The sequence below is a fragment of the Trichoderma harzianum genome (genome assembly GCF_003025095.1).
Source record: "Trichoderma harzianum CBS 226.95 unplaced genomic scaffold M431scaffold_1, whole genome shotgun sequence".
In the NCBI taxonomy this organism is placed as follows: Eukaryota; Fungi; Ascomycota; class Sordariomycetes; order Hypocreales; family Hypocreaceae; genus Trichoderma; species Trichoderma harzianum.
The window spans coordinates 3,314,212-3,332,673 of record NW_020209249.1 but is presented as its reverse complement, the minus strand read 5'-3'; the positions used below and the strand labels follow the sequence as shown (position 1 = coordinate 3,332,673).

General features: G+C 49.3%; 5 protein-coding genes across 5 annotated transcripts; 4 read left to right on the top strand and 1 right to left on the bottom strand.

The window, feature by feature from the left end:
- The first annotated feature begins 37 nt into the window (after positions 1–37).
- On the top strand, positions 38–479 carry M431DRAFT_202754 (hypothetical protein). The gene has a single exon (XM_024913345.1). It carries the CDS (start codon positions 169–171, stop codon positions 433–435), a length of 267 nt encoding a protein of 88 aa, XP_024780721.1. The 5' UTR covers positions 38–168; the 3' UTR covers positions 436–479.
- Positions 480–1,336, bottom strand: M431DRAFT_202755 (hypothetical protein). The gene has a single exon (XM_024913346.1). The coding sequence runs from the start codon at positions 1,033–1,035 to the stop codon at positions 523–525; it is 513 nt and encodes a 170-aa protein (XP_024780720.1). The 5' UTR covers positions 1,036–1,336; the 3' UTR covers positions 480–522.
- Positions 1,337–2,089: 753 nt separating this feature from the next.
- Positions 2,090–5,378, top strand: M431DRAFT_71453 (glycosyltransferase family 35 protein; the record flags this gene model as incomplete). Its single annotated transcript, XM_024921899.1, has 7 exons — positions 2,090–2,249; positions 2,561–2,881; positions 2,958–3,223; positions 3,284–3,793; positions 3,869–4,785; positions 4,840–4,912; positions 4,968–5,378. The coding sequence occupies 7 exons, from the start codon at positions 2,090–2,092 to the stop codon at positions 5,376–5,378; spliced, it is 2,658 nt and encodes an 885-aa protein (XP_024780719.1).
- Positions 5,379–8,791: 3,413 nt separating this feature from the next.
- M431DRAFT_995 (hypothetical protein) lies at positions 8,792–10,491 on the top strand (the record flags this gene model as incomplete). Its single annotated transcript, XM_024925159.1, has 9 exons — positions 8,792–8,847; positions 8,913–8,960; positions 9,046–9,175; positions 9,279–9,322; positions 9,391–9,490; positions 9,610–9,966; positions 10,030–10,108; positions 10,178–10,361; positions 10,419–10,491. 9 exons carry the CDS (start codon positions 8,792–8,794, stop codon positions 10,489–10,491), a joined length of 1,071 nt encoding a protein of 356 aa, XP_024780718.1.
- A 1,056-nt stretch (positions 10,492–11,547) lies between these two features.
- M431DRAFT_132325 (hypothetical protein) lies at positions 11,548–13,710 on the top strand. Its single transcript, XM_024912478.1, has 3 exons — positions 11,548–12,099; positions 12,189–12,352; positions 12,419–13,710. The coding sequence occupies exons 1-3, from the start codon at positions 11,870–11,872 to the stop codon at positions 13,276–13,278; spliced, it is 1,254 nt and encodes a 417-aa protein (XP_024780717.1). The 5' UTR covers positions 11,548–11,869; the 3' UTR covers positions 13,279–13,710.
- Positions 13,711–18,462: the final 4,752 nt, after the last annotated feature.

Here is an 18,462-nt window from a genome sequence, read left to right as displayed (position 1 = left end):
TCGATATGGCCATTTTCCTGTCTATTACCACTCAGCAAGGCGCGGTCACTCTCACTCACTCGAACGATATATTTTATATTCCCCTTTTTCCTTTTTTTGTTATTCGGAATTACTTTGTTGGCGACTACGGTCTAGATCTCGTGTGGCAAGCTACAGTATAAGGCTGACATGAGAAAGCCGTCTCTGGTTGGTGTCTTGATATTGGGACTACATGATGCAATGGTGTTTACGATGATTCGCTCTGAGGGGCAGCGGCAGCTAGATACACAGCTGAAAGACGGGCAATTGGATACCACGGCGGGCCGAGAGGAAGTCTGGAAGCGGATACGACAACCGTCTCCTTGGAGGCCGGGGTTGGACGTGGACTGGGCCTGCTCTGATGTGTCGATTTTGTGGTGGTTCCCGTGCCCGGGGTTGAGCGAATATGAGGGTTAGCAGGCGGGAATGCGTGAATAGGCTCGGCAAGATGAAATCTTTTGCAGAGATACCGAGAGTACAAAAGAAGAGATGTTTTTGTTATTATCAAGAATTGGCTGCGGAATTTTCTTTTTTGTTGCGGCTTACGGGCTTTGCTTTTGGGCTGTTGCGCGCATGCAGGATGCTTGGACTTGGGGGAGGAGTTATTGGATAGGCTCTCAGCTTTACACGCGCGAGAATAGGTATTAATTGCTGCGCCCTTTGTTTAATATTGGCCTGACGTATGGATTGTGTCTGAATACAGTACCTACGTTTATAATTGATACCTTGATAAAAATACTCGTGTGCAAAACGTTGGGAAACGAGCATGATGCATGTGATGTGGTGTTTTGTGGTAAGTAGTAGGCAGTGTTGGGCTGCCAGCAAAAAGGCCCTTTTGATGGATGAATGAGTTGAATTGGAACCAATGGCTGCTTTAACAGACGCTTTTAGCCGTCTCGGTTTTGTTAGGAGCAAAAAGAATCTGCAATGCGAGGTTTTATTAAAAGAGTAGCCATACGCATCATAGCCAGTCTTTATGGCGAGTTGAGACGTGTCAGGCTCCGACTTTTCCATCATCCGAGCAATTCGACAGTCACAGATTCACAGAGGCCCCACACAGCTGCGGCCAAAAAAGTGGTGTGATGATGCAGGCTGTACGAAGTATGGATGGACAGTCCTGTGGTTTTTGCTTTTAGGCCGAGGTGCTTGAGACTTCTTGTTGCCCAACAGAGGAGTTGCGCGAGGCAATATACGGGCTGCGATGGGATTCTATTGGCACGAAGGAGGAAAAGAGGTAGTAATACTTGAAAGTAATTTTTGAATGAATGGAACAGTAGCAGTAACAGAGCAGTTGGGTAAAATGCAGATGCCAGAGGGCCCGTATCCGAGTACCTATACGAATGGATGGCCCGGATCTCCGCGAGAGATGGACGATGATGACACCAGCGTGGCGCTACGGAAATGGTGCCGCCCGCCCCAAGGTACTATTAGTGGTATAGGCACCTAATGTAATCGAACAACCTAAAGAGAAAAAAAACTTGCTGTGGGAGATACTTACATGCCTAGTACGCAAGACACGGACATGGGATGCACTTACACGTCTCGTGCATATCCATTGGGCAACATCGCGCAAGTCTCATCTTCTTGTTTTTTTGATGCTGCCCCTCCTTGGTTCCTCTCTCCGCTTGCCTTGGGTACCTAAAGCTGTCCCTTGCCCCTGTGCCTCCTCTTTCTCTTTCTTCTTTCTCTCTCTCTTCTTCTACTTCTTTCACGATTTGTTTTCCTTCTATTCAAACTTTTCCAATTGAACTTGTTTAGTGGTGCTTCTTATCTGCCGAGTCCGAAGACAAGCAGCCAAAGGAAGCTCCTGATACCCCGCTGTTGCGTTGCTGCCCCACCATAGCTTCTTGCAGCTGAGCTGATGTAAGTCCCATTGATAACAATCGCTCAACCACCTGTTCTCTCTCGCCCGTGCCCTCTTTTCGACCCGTCATCATCATACTTTTTATCATCTCGATCAATATCCTGTTTACCCTATCCCTTTTCTTTTTCTGCATCGTTATCCTTATCCCCCCTCATCAAAGGCACCCAGATTGCTAAATTTCACCCGCCTGCAGCCTCGTTTCCCGCCATGGCGACCAAGCAGCCGCTGCCCGTCCGCGAGCGTCGCCCCTCCACTGGAGCTCCCCTTGTGGACATCCAGGGAGCTGTCGGCCCAGCAGGCATTTCTCGGCCCAAGCACAGGAGGACTTTTACCGGCTTTGGCGCTGGAGAGATCAAGCACGTTGAGGGTTCGTTCAATTCTTTGCTTCTGTTTTCTGCCCCCTCTTGGTAGTGATCAATTGCTTTGATGAGCGGTTGTGATCGGCGGGCGATTTACATGCGCTTGACCCGTGCGGCGCGGGGGAGGGGAAGCTTCAACTTGCTTTTGGCGGGGCTTCCATGCAACCAGCCAGTGCTACGGTGTTTTGCTGTACTGTCATCGCTGTCTTTATTCACTGTTCCATGTGCCAATTCTTTCCTTTCTTTTGATTCTTCAAACGAATCAATCTATCAAGTAACGGATCCTCCATTTACAGTTACTAATGAAACTCTTCTATAGCCTCAATTCCCGAGCCCCAGCGCGAGGCATGGAGGCGGAATCAAGTCCAGAACATCACCGACAAGGACACCTTCGAGAAGGAAGTTGTCCGCCATGTCGAAACCACCCTGGCCCGTAGCATGTTCAACTGCGACGAGACTGCCGCGTACTCAGCCACCAGCTTGGCCTTCCGTGATCGACTCATCACCGACTGGAACAAGACTCAGCAGCGCCAGACATTCCGTGATACCAAGCGTGTTTACTACCTCAGTCTGGAGTTCCTCATGGGACGAACCCTAGACAATGCCATGCTCAATGTGGGGTTGAAGGATGTTGCCAAGGGTAAGATCTGTTGCCATGCTCGCCATGCATATAGTACGACCATTTGAATCATCTTGCTAACACAACGGCTACGTAGATGGTCTCTCTGAACTTGGCTTCAGAATCGAAGACATCATCAGCCAGGAGCATGATGCAGGTCTAGGCAATGGTGGCTTGGGTCGACTCGCTGCATGCTTCCTCGACAGTTTGGCTTCCCTCAACTACCCTGCTTGGGGCTACGGTCTTCGCTACAGATACGGAATCTTCAAGCAGGAAATCATTGACGGTTACCAGGTTGAGGTTCCTGATTACTGGTTGGACTTTAACCCCTGGGAGTTCCCCCGCCACGACATTACTGTCAACGTGAGAGCCCCCAACCCCCTTAACACTAATTATCGAACGAAGCTTACACTGTGATAATAGATCCAATTCTACGGCAAGGTCCGCAAGCAGACCAACAACGATGGCAAGACTGCTTTTGTCTGGGAAGGCGGCGACATTGTCGAGGCCGTTGCCTACGATGTCCCCATCCCTGGTTACGCTACACCCACCACAAACAACCTGCGACTCTGGTCTAGCAAGGCGTCTGGAGGCGAGTTCGATTTCCCCAAGTTCAACAACGGCGACTACGAAGGTGCTGTCGCCGACCAGCAGAGGGCCGAGACCATCAGTGCCGTGCTGTACCCCAACGACAACCTGGAGCAGGGCAAAGAGCTGCGACTGAAGCAGCAGTACTTCTGGGTGGCAGCATCTCTCTATGATATTGTGCGCCGCTTCAAGAAGACCAAGCGCTCCTGGAAGGAGTTCCCCGACCAGGTCGCCATCCAGCTCAACGATACCCACCCCACTCTTGCCATTGTCGAGCTACAGCGCATCCTCATTGACAATGAGGGCCTGGAATGGGACGAGGCATGGAATATTGTTACTGCCACGGTAGGTTCTCCTGACTACGGCCCCCCTTTAGTGAGAAGAGGAATTAGTGCTAACATGTCTTGTTCACAATTTTAGTTTGGCTACACCAACCACACCGTGCTTCCAGAGGCCCTGGAGAAATGGCCAGTTGGACTGGTTCAGCATCTGCTGCCCAGACATCTTCAGATTATCTATGATATCAATCTGTTCTTCCTGCAAAAGGTCGAAAAGGCCTTCCCCAATGACAGAGACTTGCTCCGCAGAGTCTCCATCATTGAGGAGAGTCAGCCCAAGATGGTGCGAATGGCCTTCTTGGCCATTGTAGGTTCCCACAAGGTCAACGGTGTGGCCGAGCTGCACTCGGATCTGATCAAGACTACCATTTTCAAGGACTTTGTTGAGATTTACGGCCCGGACAAGTTCACCAACGTGACCAACGGCATCACCCCCAGACGTTGGCTGCACCAGGCCAACCCTCGCTTGTCTGAGTTGATTGCTACCAAGTGCGGTGGTGACAATTTCCTCAAGGATTTGACTGTTCTCAACAAGCTGGAAGCTCATGCCAAGGACAAGGCCTTCCGCAAGGAGTGGGCAGAGATCAAGTATGCCAACAAGGTGCGCTTGGCCAAGTACATTCAGACTACGCTCGGCGTATCGGTCAACCCAGCAGCCCTATTCGACGTGCAAGTCAAGCGAATTCACGAATACAAGCGCCAGCAGCTCAACATCTTTGGAGTCATCCACCGGTACCTGACTCTCAAGGCAATGAGCCCCGAGGAGAGGAAGAAGCAGTTGCCCCGTGTCACCATCTTTGGTGGCAAGGCTGCTCCCGGCTACTGGATGGCCAAGCAAATCATTCACTTGGTCAATGCTGTGGGCGAAGTTGTCAACAAGGACAGCGACATTGGCGACCTGCTCAAGGTTATCTTCCTGGAAGACTACAACGTCAGCAAGGCCGAGATGATTATCCCCGCATCTGACATTAGCGAGCACATTTCCACTGCAGGAACAGAGTAAGTTGATTGATCGATGTCTGAGTAGAATGGTGGAGCTAATAAACACAATAGGGCATCTGGTACCAGCAACATGAAGTTTGTCCTCAACGGAGGTCTCATCATCGGAACCTGCGACGGCGCCAACGTAAGGCTTCATTGAGCTTTTCACTTTTGCTTGCAGCATGCTGACTCTTTTACAGATTGAAATCACTCGTGAGATTGGCGAAAGCAATATCTTCTTGTTCGGAAATCTCGCCGAGGATGTGGAGGACTTGCGCCATGCCCACAACTTTGGCTCTCACGCCATCGACTTCGACCTGGAGAAGGTCTTTGTCGAGATTGAAAAGGGCACGTTTGGCCTGCCCAACGACTTTAGCGCCTTGATTGCCGCTGTCAGGGACCATGGTGACTACTACCTGGTGTCGGACGACTTCCACAGCTACATCGAGACGCATGCCCTCGTCGACGAGGCCTATCGCAATCAGGACGAGTGGGTGACCAAGTGCATCACGTCAGTAGCCCGGATGGGCTTCTTCACTAGCGACCGCTGCATCAACGAGTACGCTGAGGAGATTTGGAACATTGAGCCTCTGGATGTCACTGAAACGTAGACTCTCCCTTGAGTAAAGTTGTGTAGAAACCGGTGGGGGAACACCTCGATAGATTCGAGCAGGCAGAGTTACACAATAGGGAGGAGTGAAGAAGATACGACGTTCTCTTCCTACATGATGAATTGAATGTCCAATATTGAATTAAACAAGAGTTTTCCTATTTTCGCCGTAATAGCCCGTGCCCGTACTGAAGTTAATGTACACACACCACCATTCCCAGTACACTACACCCAATTACAGTGTGACGCCCTGGCGCATCACATATGTTGCAACATCACACAAAACTATGATATCGTGATTTCTCCATCACAGTCGACAAGCAGCTCTCAGTCACCTATGAATTCGCAAGCTACGAGAACTACAAAAGGCCGATCGCAAAGATTCGCAGCATCCTCTTTGACGGCGAGGCTGGCTGCGATAGATATCCTTTCTCAGTGTGTTATACTGTATTTGGTGTGTGGGCGTGGGAATTGCGATTGAGGTGGTAAATGTAGCTCGTTGATATGGAACACTACGGTGAAAATAGAACTGTTCTACGGGTGAAAATAGGAAGACTCTTGAACAATGACTTGACGTTTCTCTTTGACTGCTATTACGTGGCTGTTGGTGAATGCATGTAACCTCGGAAGTGTAATTCATAACTGCATGTGCTTTGGACTGTATCTACGATGTAATTGTCTGCTGACGCTAGAAAACTCATGCAGGCACAGTAACCAGGATATTCCCAGACTTGTAAATGTGTTGTTTACTTGTACATCCAAGCTAAAGCACTGAAATGCAGGCAAATAACTTGATATTTGGCATTAGAGTCAAGAGCGGTGTCACGACTGAGTGGGCTGTCGTTGGACAATGGAGAAAATTGAGGTGCGAAAGAACCGGAGCAAAATCTCCAGGGGCCGCGAGCCGATTCGCAGCGATTATTTCGATGGCGGGAGGGGGGGCCCGTTCCTGAATCAGTAGGCGGAATCGCTGAGTTGAAAGTTTGGGGGGAAGAAAGTGTATCGTGTACTTGAATTGTTTCATAGAAACACGGGTGATTTAAAGTACCCTGTACGGAGTACAGTTAGCGTGGGTCATGGGGAGATGTGGGTTGAAGATTGATTTGATTGTGACGTCATTGGGGCATCACTGGTAGACCGACGATGTCAAGGTCTGTGTTGCGTTGCTTTTTTCCTGGGGTGTGGTCCAGTGTCTTTTTTGTCTGCAGAGGATTAGATTAATGCATGTGGGAACAAGGGGTTATTAGCTGGAGAGAAGGGGGGTGAAAGAGCGGCTGGGCGAATGGCATGGGAGAGGGAGTTTAGGTTGGGTTGGGCTGTTTTTTGGGGGCGAGGGAAAGCTGGTTTTTTGATCTGGATGAGATTTGGGGGGTCCACGTTTTAGGTAGGATGTAGATAGGGCCATTTTTGGGATGAGGAGAAGGATGAAGATTTGGGAAATGTCGATCTGGATTCAGATGGGATTTTGATTTTCTTGGATGGAGATTCGAGGGAAAAGGCTTCAGGTTTTGATGGACGGTGGCGAGAAGATCAGAGATCCCCGATGTGCAAAGGCCGCGATGGTGTAGATGGCTTGCAACGGTGGTTTAGGCTAGCTAGTGGGATGAGCAATGACATTTCCCGCGGCTTTTCAGCTAGTAATCCCAAGCCTGTGTGAGCATGGGCAAGGGTTATCGTTTAGGCATTGGAGGGGTTGAACCCGAAAGGAAAAAAACATGGGGGCAGCAAGCAAAGCGCACGATGTCGTCACCGGAGCTGGGTTTGCGAACGAGGGTGAGCGTCCCTGAAGCGCTGTCGTTGTCGTCGCTGCGGGGCGTGACGATGATGATGCTTGGAAGTCCCTGGAAGAGAAGGAGGAGGAGGGGATTTCGTGGTTTTGTTTATAGGTAAGCCTTTGTCCTGTCTCGGCATGGTGATGATTTGGGACTTTGCCTACTGCCCTGCGAAATCAACAAACTGCGCACAAGATCGTGAGGGTCCTTCCTGGTCTGGACAGTCTTCTTTGCCCGAGTTCTGTGGCGTTGCTACCGTGCACTTTTATTTGCTGGGCGCCCAATACCGAGAAGAAACATAAAACCCCGACGAGATAAAATAGCACTTGTCCCCGATTTTCGAGACCCAACCCAACGAGGGCACGCGGACATTGGCATTTGGGAGATTTCCTGATCCTTGGGCGAGAATCTCGATCGATCGCTTGAGACGGCGCGCCCGTATAAGTAGGGACGAGCTTGGCCCCCCTTCCTTAGCTCTTGCGGTTCCACGACCCTTCTTCTGCTCTTTTACGAGAAAATAATCCTCATCTTTTATTTTTGGCTTCTCAGCTGTATCATTGCTGGCTGTGGCTGTGTCCCTTCATTACTTCGAATTTCTGGATTTGATTGTGTTGCGACGGCTTCACTGTCTTTTTGCGCCTCCCGTCCCACTGAAGGCGAAACCCATTGCGACCGAACCGAACGAGTGACATTCAGTGGCCTCTGCATTCGCTAGAAGCGCGTTGGGCACCTTTTTTGCGATTCACAAAATACACGTAAGTTGGGAAACAAGAAAAAACCAGAGCCAAAAAACAAGGTCAGAGGCAGCAATTGGGCTGGGCATGATTGATTTCGTCTTGGTGTCAAGCCGCCCGGGCACAATTGACAAGCCTGCTACCTGGCTTTTACCCCGCGCAGTGCGCGCTCTCACAAGTACAACTGCCGAACCTTGCCCGTGCGCCCACTGACTCGGTGTCCTTTTTATTCCCTTGGGAAGCAGGGCGTCTTTTATCACCTGAACTCTCTACCTAACGTCCGTATCCAATCTCTTGTTTGGGCTTTAGGCGCTATTCGCTTGCCAAAGTTCCCTCTTCCAAGTCTTATTTCCCCCGTGGCTATTAAGAACCGTCCACCCCCGCCTTCGCGAAACAAGGAGAAATCGACCGTCTATCGCTGAAAAACACGAGAGAAGAAACGAGTTTTCGAGAATCAAGAATAGTGAAAAGAGACGCAGAGCCAATCGATCCGACAGACTCTCCTTTACTCGCATCCTCCCGCTGCGATCCTCCATCCTTACGAGGCCCGGATCGAGATTTGCAGCTAATTCCAAGTTCCAATAAGCTCAGCCCGCTGTGCAAAAAGCGCCCCCGCCTGCTAGAGCGAGTGGAACTCCTCTGTAATCCTGCGCAATACCGCCTGTGCTGGCTTTCTTCTTCCCAACCGAGCCGACCAAAAAAAGCATCAGCAGCAACATTCATCCATCCCATTTTTGGAGCGAGGGGTTCTAATCCAACTCTTTTCACCCTCGACAAACCTCTTTCTTACGCCCGCATCTTTGGACGCTTTGTCTCGCCCATCGCAACCCGCGTCGAGTTTTCACGCATTCTTTACCGATAATAAAAATAGATTCCCCCGCCAACACGAGTCAAATCGATCCGTCACAATGGCCGAGTTTGTGCGTGCGCAGATCTTTGGTACCACGTTCGAGATCACCTCAAGGTAGGAGGAAAGAGCCAGAATCCGGGACCGCGCGAGGAGCAAAAGAAGCTGATCAATTCCATTAGGTACTCGGACCTCCAGCCCGTGGGCATGGGAGCGTTTGGTCTTGTCTGGTGAGTTTGTTCCCCCCCTCCATTTTTGGCTTGCGTTTTGAGGCAATCCTGGCTAATTGCGACTTTCCCCTCCCCCGCCAAATAGCTCTGCGCGAGACCAGCTCACCAACCAGAATGTCGCCGTCAAGAAGATCATGAAGCCCTTTAGCACGCCTGTGCTCGCTAAGCGGACGTACCGCGAGCTGAAGCTGCTCAAGCATCTCCGACACGAAAATGTATGCGCTTTCCAGGCTGTCGCTCCATCGCATTGCATCATCAAGCCATGATGATGCTGATGATGACACCCGCCGTTCCATGCTGACGTTGGGCGATTCGCAGGTCATCTCTCTCAGCGATATCTTCATCTCTCCCCTCGAGGACATGTATGTCTTGTTTTCTTCGGCTGTTTTCGCCCTTTTCTTCTGCTTTTTTCTAACATCGCCCTCTATAGCTATTTCGTCACAGAGCTTCTTGGCACCGATCTGCACCGGTTATTAACCTCCCGACCGCTCGAGAAACAATTCATCCAGTACTTCCTCTATCAGATCATGGTATGTGATGACACATGGATTTCCCTTTGCATTACGCTTGTATCGGTTGGCAATTAGCATGCCGCCGTATACAGCGCTCTGCAGCGCAACAGCAGCTAATGTGTCCATTTTTCATATAGCGAGGCCTGAAATATGTCCACTCGGCCGGTGTCGTCCACCGTGATCTCAAGCCCAGCAACATCCTCGTCAACGAAAACTGCGATTTGAAGATTTGCGACTTTGGTCTGGCTCGAATCCAGGACCCGCAGATGACGGGCTATGTGTCAACACGATACTACCGCGCCCCGGAAATCATGCTCACATGGCAAAAGTACGACGTTGAGGTCGATATCTGGAGCGCTGGGTGCATCTTTGCCGAGATGCTCGAGGGCAAGCCCCTGTTCCCGGGCAAGGACCACGTGAACCAGTTTTCCATCATCACCGAGCTGCTTGGTACTCCTCCGGACGATGTCATCAACACTATTGCTAGCGAGAATGTGAGTCTCATGTTTCGTCGAGATGTCTGGTCGATATAGACAGCCAACTGACACAAGAATTAGACGTTGCGTTTCGTCAAGTCACTACCTAAGCGAGAACGACAGCCACTTCGAAACAAGTTTAAGAATGCAGACGATTCAGGTAAGGGGACATGACACTCAAATTGCTATCCCGTTGAAAGATGCTCTTGTCTGACAGGAATCCACACAGCCATTGACCTTTTGGAGCGAATGCTTGTTTTCGACCCCAAGAAGCGAGTAACAGCCACCCAGGCTCTGGCCCACGAGTACCTCCAGCCGTATCACGATCCCACCGATGAGCCTGTTGCCGATGAGAAGTTTGACTGGAGTTTTAATGATGCCGACCTCCCCGTTGACACTTGGAAGATTATGATGTACGTTTGTTCGTCTTATTCTCATGGACTACACAAAAACTGACTTGAAAACTACAGGTACTCGGAGATTCTTGACTACCACAACGTCGAGGGCGCGCCCAACATGGAGGAGCAATTCCCCACACAATAGATTGAGAGAATGGAACAGCGGACCTCAAATTACAGGGTGGCATAAAAAAGATTTTGAAACCACTGCACACAAGACGGATACAGGAAACGCGCGCGTCGGCAGGCACCCGGTTACACGACTCACGAGGGCCAGCGCACCTTTGTTCCGTGACAGATGCTTTTTTTGCAGTTTCCGGCGTTGGGGATGGAAAGACTGGCATGGAGGGGGGAAGGGGAGGCAATTAGGAAGGGTTAAATATGTTGTAAAGACTTGTGATTCTGTGTGCAGCGACGACAACGATAAAATATACGAAGAAACGGGCTTTCTTTTTCCTTTTTCTGTTATTCTTTTTGCTGTTCATCTTTTTGCTAAGCTCTATCCGGGTTCGTGACGCTTACTTGCTTGGCAGTACAGAAGCACTGCCTCGGCCGGGTTTCTGGCCGGAGAGGGGCGAAATGACAGGGGGTTTTGAGATTTTCGAATCGAGGCTACTTATAAGGTTGAACCGTGAAGATCTAGGCAGCCAATGGTGTGACAAAGTATTAAAAATCATCTGAATCCTGCCTGGTAGAAAGTTGGAGCGCCGAACAGAGCCTCACACGCCTCACACAAGAGGCGGAGCAGCAACAGCAGGGGGGCGGGATAGATGCAGGCATAGTCAGGCGGTAGAAGAAGACGCGAGAGACACACCCCGCCATATACTGGGATTAATTTGAGTAAAATATCATAGAAATAGCCGCAATAAAAGGCCCAGACAGCTTGAAGTTATGATGAACTTGAGATTCCTAAGTGTATAATTTGTTTGACTTGTTGATGCGGCAAGACAAGCGTTGTCCCGACATCTTATAGGTGTGTGTCTGGCGGTTTTCTTGCACCCCATCGGGAAAAGAGCCAATCCTAGCAAGACACACGATGCAGATGCAGTACAAGCATTCTCCATAGTATTCCGGCTCCCGATCGCCATATAGCCGCTCAACATGAAGACATGTGTCGGGGCTTGGCCGGTTATGATAGGGCGAACAGCCACCGCAGGACAGGTCATTTTGTGAGAAACCGTTTCTTGTACCTCACGACGAAGAAGGCGGTGCTTTTTGGGGCTGGTGCCTGTTTTTTTGTGTTGCATTCGCATTCTTTCTCCATTCTACTATTATTGATTGATTGCGCCCTTTTTTGTTTTTCTCCTTGTCGCTTTTGTTTGTTGGAAGCCTTGAGCGTTTAAGCGGCTTTATACTACTACGTTTTGTAGCGAAAGCGAGAGGAATTGAGTAACGACATTTTGGAAAGAGACATTTTTTTTGGATTATGGAGATTTGCCGCGAGGAGAAAATGGGTCGTCGGAAGGCTTCCTGCTATTGTCCGAAGCTGGAGACAGTCTCATGGCGGGATTGCTCAGGTATAGATGCCTCACCTCACCTTGATTCCTAGACACCGCCACTTTGTCGACTTTGGGATTGATTCACCAACACTCTTTTTGAATGAAGATCGGGGCAGAATTAATGAGTTGGATGAGAATGCTGACCGATGGTTAACGGATGTAGGCGAGAAAGTGGTTACGACGGAGAGATTGACTGCGCAGGACTTGTTGAGGAACAAGGAGACTGAGTTTGCTGTTGCTGATGTTACTATCACGTTCGTAATACTTTCTTCTTCTTCCTCAGCATCTTTTGCTTTCTTACTTTATTTTTGAACTTTCGGGTGGTCTAACTGGCTTTGAATAGATATGCCCAGGGTGATCAAATACGCAAATGTCGGAAATGCAAGACTGCGTTTGATGAAAAGTTTCTGATACCGCGGGTGTGGTGGACGACGTTGGCGAAGCGGTCGAATGGGTATTTTGGTTATCAGGATATACTTGATTCAGATGGCACGCGGACGGGCACAAGTAAGTATCTGACTCATTCATTTTGGATTTTCACTTGAACAAATGATTAATGCAACGAACTTTCAGTCTCGTGGGTGAGATTCATGGTCAAGCGAGTCAGCAAGATTCTCGACGCCCACGACGTCGACGAGATCAAATACCACTGGGTCAAGCTCAACGCCGTAACACGATGGAATGCCTCAAACAACCGTACAGACATCATCCTCTTCGACCACCCCCAGTTTGCGCATCTTAATGGGGATTCTATCCTGCGAGACATCAACCCCCGCGAGCTGGGCGATCCATTCTGGGTGTATCCCAGCATGGTCGAAGAAATCGCCCAGCTTCACGACGTGACCATCTGGGAGACTCGCAACCTTCTCCGCGACTTTGAGTTGCGACGAGCCTTTTACCGCTTCAACTACAAGTACCTGCACGAGATCCCGCGGCACATGACGCACGTCAACGAGATGGTGTACGTAACAGAGAGCATCCTCACCAGCATCCAGAAACACCACAACCACTTCCTAGCCACGGACAAGGCCGTCGACGCGCCGCCGAGGATGTTCTTCCTCAACATCCAGAGCCGGCTCGACTCGCTGCACAACATGGTGACGAACCTGCGGCACCGCGCCGAGAGCAACAACGCGCGCATCCAGAACGAGATGGCCCTAACCTACAACGACGCGGCACGTATTGATTCCTCGGCGATGCGGGCGATTTCGCTGATTGGGCTGCTGTTCTTGCCGGCGGCGTTTGTGGCGGCGATATTTAGCACGAGTTTTTTCAACTTTGATGCGCCGACGGGGATATGGAAGCTTTCGAGCCATTTCTGGATGTATTGGGCGGTGGCGGTGCCGTTGACGGTTGTTACGGTTGTGTCGTGGTTTTTTGGGCCGGTGATTATGGATAAGGTTATGCCGCAGTGGAGGAGGTGGGTTGAGTGAGTGAGTGAGGATTTGAAGGGGAAGATGAGGATGTTTTGAGATACCATTCATTTTTTTGAGGAAGACAATGTCTTTGTTTGTTTTGGGCTGGGAGAGGGTATTGGGTTGAGTATTCTTTTTATATATAATGTGAGTGATTGGTGTTTTTGGGTATTTGAGGACTGTTATTTCATGGAGAAAGGGGATATAAAGCTTTGAATGGGGGATATATGGAAGGAGGAAGAGTTGTATTTGACGATAACTTGATATCACGACAGGTTTTTTTTTGACTTGATGCAATTTTATACAGAACTTGAACCATTGTGGTGAATCTGTGACATTAAGCCGTTTTATCATTCACAAAGATCTACAGACGATCATCTTCATGGCTTGAGACTCGTCTTAACGGCTTATCTGGATCAGGGAACCTTACAAGAATCCTGTCTAACCATGCGTAATCTTGCATTTATATACAGCTCTGTTTAACTCAGATAAATATCGCTTTCATCTGCTTTACGTTGTAAGCTTTTAGTATGAGTATGATTTGAATCTGCAGAGTTGAATCTCTCTTTTTCCTAATAGTGAGTGGGGTATAGCTTGCTGCTGAACCAGCTACCATATGCGATTTACTCCGAGATATTATGAAGATATAACTTGAATATACTATTTCCTGACAATGTAAGTTTTTGAAAGAGACATCTTTAGTATATGTTCCTAGAGAGGGCTACAATAGATCTAAGTTGAAGAGTTATCAGGGGCGTCAAAGCCAGATTGTTGAAAGAAAGCATCTAGGTTCCAAAGTGGGCTTTGGGGCTTGGGTTAGAACTATAAAGACGGAGAGCGTCACATTTGCTAAAGAGGTTCAGAGGTCAAAACAGTCCTTACTATATGTCTAGTGCTGTTCAATGATATATCTTGTTTTATTACACTTCTGACTTTGGGATGCAGATTTCTGACAAGAATAAGACTACATCTATACAGCCACATAAAAAAGCAATAAGATGTGTAGCTACATATAGCACACAGAGCCCAAAACATTGACCAAAGATTTCACAGCCACAGATGGCCCAAGTCAGAGCTGGACTACCCAATGAGATTTCGAAGATGACTTGTATGATAGTGGCGCATTGTTGGATTGGAAGATGACAAGCTTACTTTGATCCTATCAGACCCTAAGCAACAAGCCCATATCCCAAAAATGGTATAAATGGCCGAATGTATATAATTGGAAAATGATATTGTATTCCTCGCCACGATTTTGGATTACAGCCACTTTGTAAATAATCTTGTCCATCATTTTCAAGTATTTATTGGCGAATAGGCCAGGCTATAAGCCGAGGAGAGGCTGATGTGAGCAATCATTCTGTCACAGTGGATATGAGAGCCATGTCCAATCCTACGGCGCTATACTTGCCTCAAAATATCATCTGTTTCATGCTATTGTCGGAGTGGATATGTCACATAATACAAAGCCCTTTCTGTCTAAATGAGGACCGAGCCGAGGCCATACCACACAAGGCGTTTACATGCGCCTAGAACGCAGCAAGTGAGAAATAATGTAAATATTTGACGCAAACCTGATATCGTCGCCTCATTTATACTCACTAGCTCGTACGACTCGTAACAAAATTGCCAAACCGTCAAGCTGTGATGTGATATGTATCACGCACTCCACAGAAAGTTCGCATATACGTCAAAAAGTCAGGGCTGCTACTCGATCCGTGCTTAGCCCCAGGGTCCAAAGCGGCCATGGCGTTTTTGCGGCTGACATGCCAAAAAAGTGAGGCGGCTTGCCAACAAGCATCTGACAAGCCCGTGGCGTTGATGTCCGTGATGCGGGAGGACTTACTAGTGCGACGAGCTGAGTGTGAAATATGCCTACGCTAAGTGGCTCACCGAAATTAAGGCCGCGAGCCACGAGCAGCCACGTTGAATGTTGTGGGATGGAGGGAATGAGAGAAAGTGTTTGCGTTGACATGGTTTTTGTTTGTGTCCAGTCATATGTGCATGTGTGATTGCGGGCTTGCGGCTGCTCACGATGGGGTTGGTCGCTGGCATCGTCACGCGGGTGAGGGAGGTGACATGTAAGTAAGCACGCCTCTGGTCTTTGGGCTTTGATCAATGAAACAAAAGAGGAGCAATTGAAATCTCCACTGTGTTTCCTGCAAAGATTCAGCATCTCCCCACTGTCGTCTTTGATTGTCTAGAAGTAGGGCTTGGTTGATGCTTGTAAAAATAGTCACGTTGGAAGCCTGGCTATTGGAGGCTCATGCTCTGAACTAGGAGTGTTGGTTCTTTTGTGAGTGTAAGTGAGTAATACCGTTTCTGAACGGTCAGTTCCTGACGGTGACGGCTTGCCGGTATTATGTCTGTGGTCCATGATTGAGTTCAGTGTCCGGGGTCAATGATGAGAAGAAACCTGAAGATATTCGAGTGTGTATATAGAGCTTCCAGTTCTTGAGCTTTGGTTGATGATGACATAAGAAAAGTACTCTTTGGCGTGTACCCAGATTCATAACCTCGAATTCCTTGGTACGAAAGGGCTATTCGTATCAATAATGCTCTTCAAAGGAAGTGATGAAGATCCAAAATTCACCTGCTACTTATAGTGTGACGAGATACAGAAGAATTCTACATCTTTCATCTGATAGCGCCTGTTTCTTCGAGTATCTGCTATTATCGGCATACCTGTATTGGATCTGGTAGGTACTAGGACATGATACATGGTACTCCTGGATAGCCTATTGCAATGACAGGAACAGAGACGGACGACACCTTCCCGTTTGCTACCAGAGTTTCCGCCTCAAAATTGAGTCGCAAATCTCCTTTCTATCTTCCATCTTGTCCCTCTTCATATCTTCACCTCCGTATTCCCCTTTGAGTAATTTTCTGTAAGTACTTGGCATCTCCTATTATTTCCACGGCAAACCCAGATGCCGAACACTCGCATTACAATTTACAGCCGCCCCGCCATCCCAAACTCAGCCTCACTGCAGGTGCCGGATACACCAACCACTCTTCCTCGTGCGATTCTAGCCAATCTCTTTTCCCCGAATCTACGACTACTACTACTACTAACATTCAGATGGCCCCGGCGCCCAAATGATCCGCGGCAGCATCGGCAACGGGGTCCAAATCGAGACAATCCAACCTGAGCTAACTCTGGGTCCACCGTTCTCTCCAGACTGACATCGCTTGCAAGACTCTAATCAACTCCGAACTCCATACAGTACCATTCAAGGACTGGGAATCTTCTGTACGGATTCTATTCGATTTCCCGTTTGCCACCGCTACACAACATCCCGCGCACAAAAAAAAAAAAAAAAAAAAGGTTTTGTGAGACAGTCATCATCAGACGCTCCGTATCCGTCGCACGATGTTAGCGGGCCACAGGGTTTAACATTTTTGTCTACTGATTACTACTACAACCACAACCACTGACACAATCGACATATGAAATTCAAGCTCTCTCGTCATCTTGCTGCAAGGGGTCGTTGAAACTGCCAAGAGGGGAGATATTAATCTAGCTTAAAAGTTGATTGATCGGCTAGCAAAGCAATCTCGCTTTCATGGTTAGGCCCAAGGCGGAGTGAGCTAAAAACGAAATCCGATTTCCAAAAATATGAGCTTGGAATAGCCAAGGAAGAATGCCACGAAAAGGCTTCTAAGCTGGAATTAACGGGATCCCGGCATCCTCTTTGCTCCGGGACGTGACGAAAATTCACAATTAAAGGGGTCAATGGTGTTTGTTCGCCGCGTCTCCACCGTGGGAAGAAAGTCGCGTGCAGACGGTGGTCAAGACCAGTCGGCAGAGCGGTAAATCACGCTTTAGCACGCACTGTTTCCAAACCACGGACGGCCATAACGGCGCTTCTCGTACGAGCCGAAGCAGCAGAGACTAGAGGGGGCTCGTATTCACTGGTTGGCTCGTCAGGGATCATGACGTTTAAACCGTCTAGAAGCCGAAAAAGGGGGCCGCCAGACACGCTGCACTGGATTGGGCTTGAGTTGATAACGGCAGGGAGATGCCAAGATGCATGTTGAAGACCAAATGAACCGCGATCTGGAAGATGCACGGAGATGTACGGGGTGCTTGTAAGCGAAGGTGATCCTTGGAGCACGACAAATTCTGTATTCACCGCCTGCTACAGCCTATTCAGACTCGGAGGACATGTCATAATCGATGGCATGGCATGCAAGGATTGCCATGCTCATGGTGGTTCACCGATGGGTGTACCTGCAGTTTGCAGGCGCTTTTCAATTCTGGACCGAAGGCATTTACGTACTCGAATTTGGTCGATAAGATGACTTCGACAACGGGATTGGTGTGTTGCGCGCGCAGCGGCACAGAGGGGAAGTTTGTGGACGGCATCTCCAGGGAGTTCTGGCATCCAGACATGCAGTTGCTCCCGAACACTGCTTGGCCCCAACATGAAGACATTGGAACGTGCCTCGTTCAATGTTCTTTATTCCTTCCCGTGACGCCTTGTGTGACACGCCGTGCGACGCAGCCCGTGCTCCAAACATGTGAAGCCGGAGATGGCGACGGCTAAGAATAGAAGGGGATGACTTGGAACGACAAAGATTGGTGAGCAAATAAGCTTTGGATTTGGCCGCTCCTCATTGAGCAAAACCTCACATGCCCAAATCTCACCTGCAGCAAGCACGAAGGGTCTCGGGCTGGCAAACGAAACCGCTTGCAATGATTGATCAACAATGCTACTGTCAAGCAATTCCCCTTACGGGTCGATGAACAGGTACCTGCGCATCGCATAGCCGAATGCCACTGCGAGCAAGTACATACTCGTACCTCGCAGCTTGACGCACCTTGGGGCCGCATCCCTTCCTTGATCTTTGGGGGGTTCCGGGTCTGTGTTCGCGGCGGAGAGGCGTCTATTCGCTGGAACAGCCCCCTGGAAAGTGCCCTAGCGTGGTTGTTTCTGGCGTTCTCTCCGCTGGCGCTTTAGCGGCTCTAGCGGGTGCGCCACCGCACCGTCACTGGGCTCCCTGGCCTTGGCATCGCCTCCACTGGAGTCAGCAGCGACTCAGCCTTATCCTGAGAGACGAAGAAACATGAGCGCGGGCGAGCTTTCTCCTAGCACGGAGCGGGAGGGGGGTCCCCTGTAACGGCTGTCGTTGATTTCATATATCTAGCACACCGATCTTCCAACTTGCGTCTTGCTCGGCTTCGATTCGATTCACTGC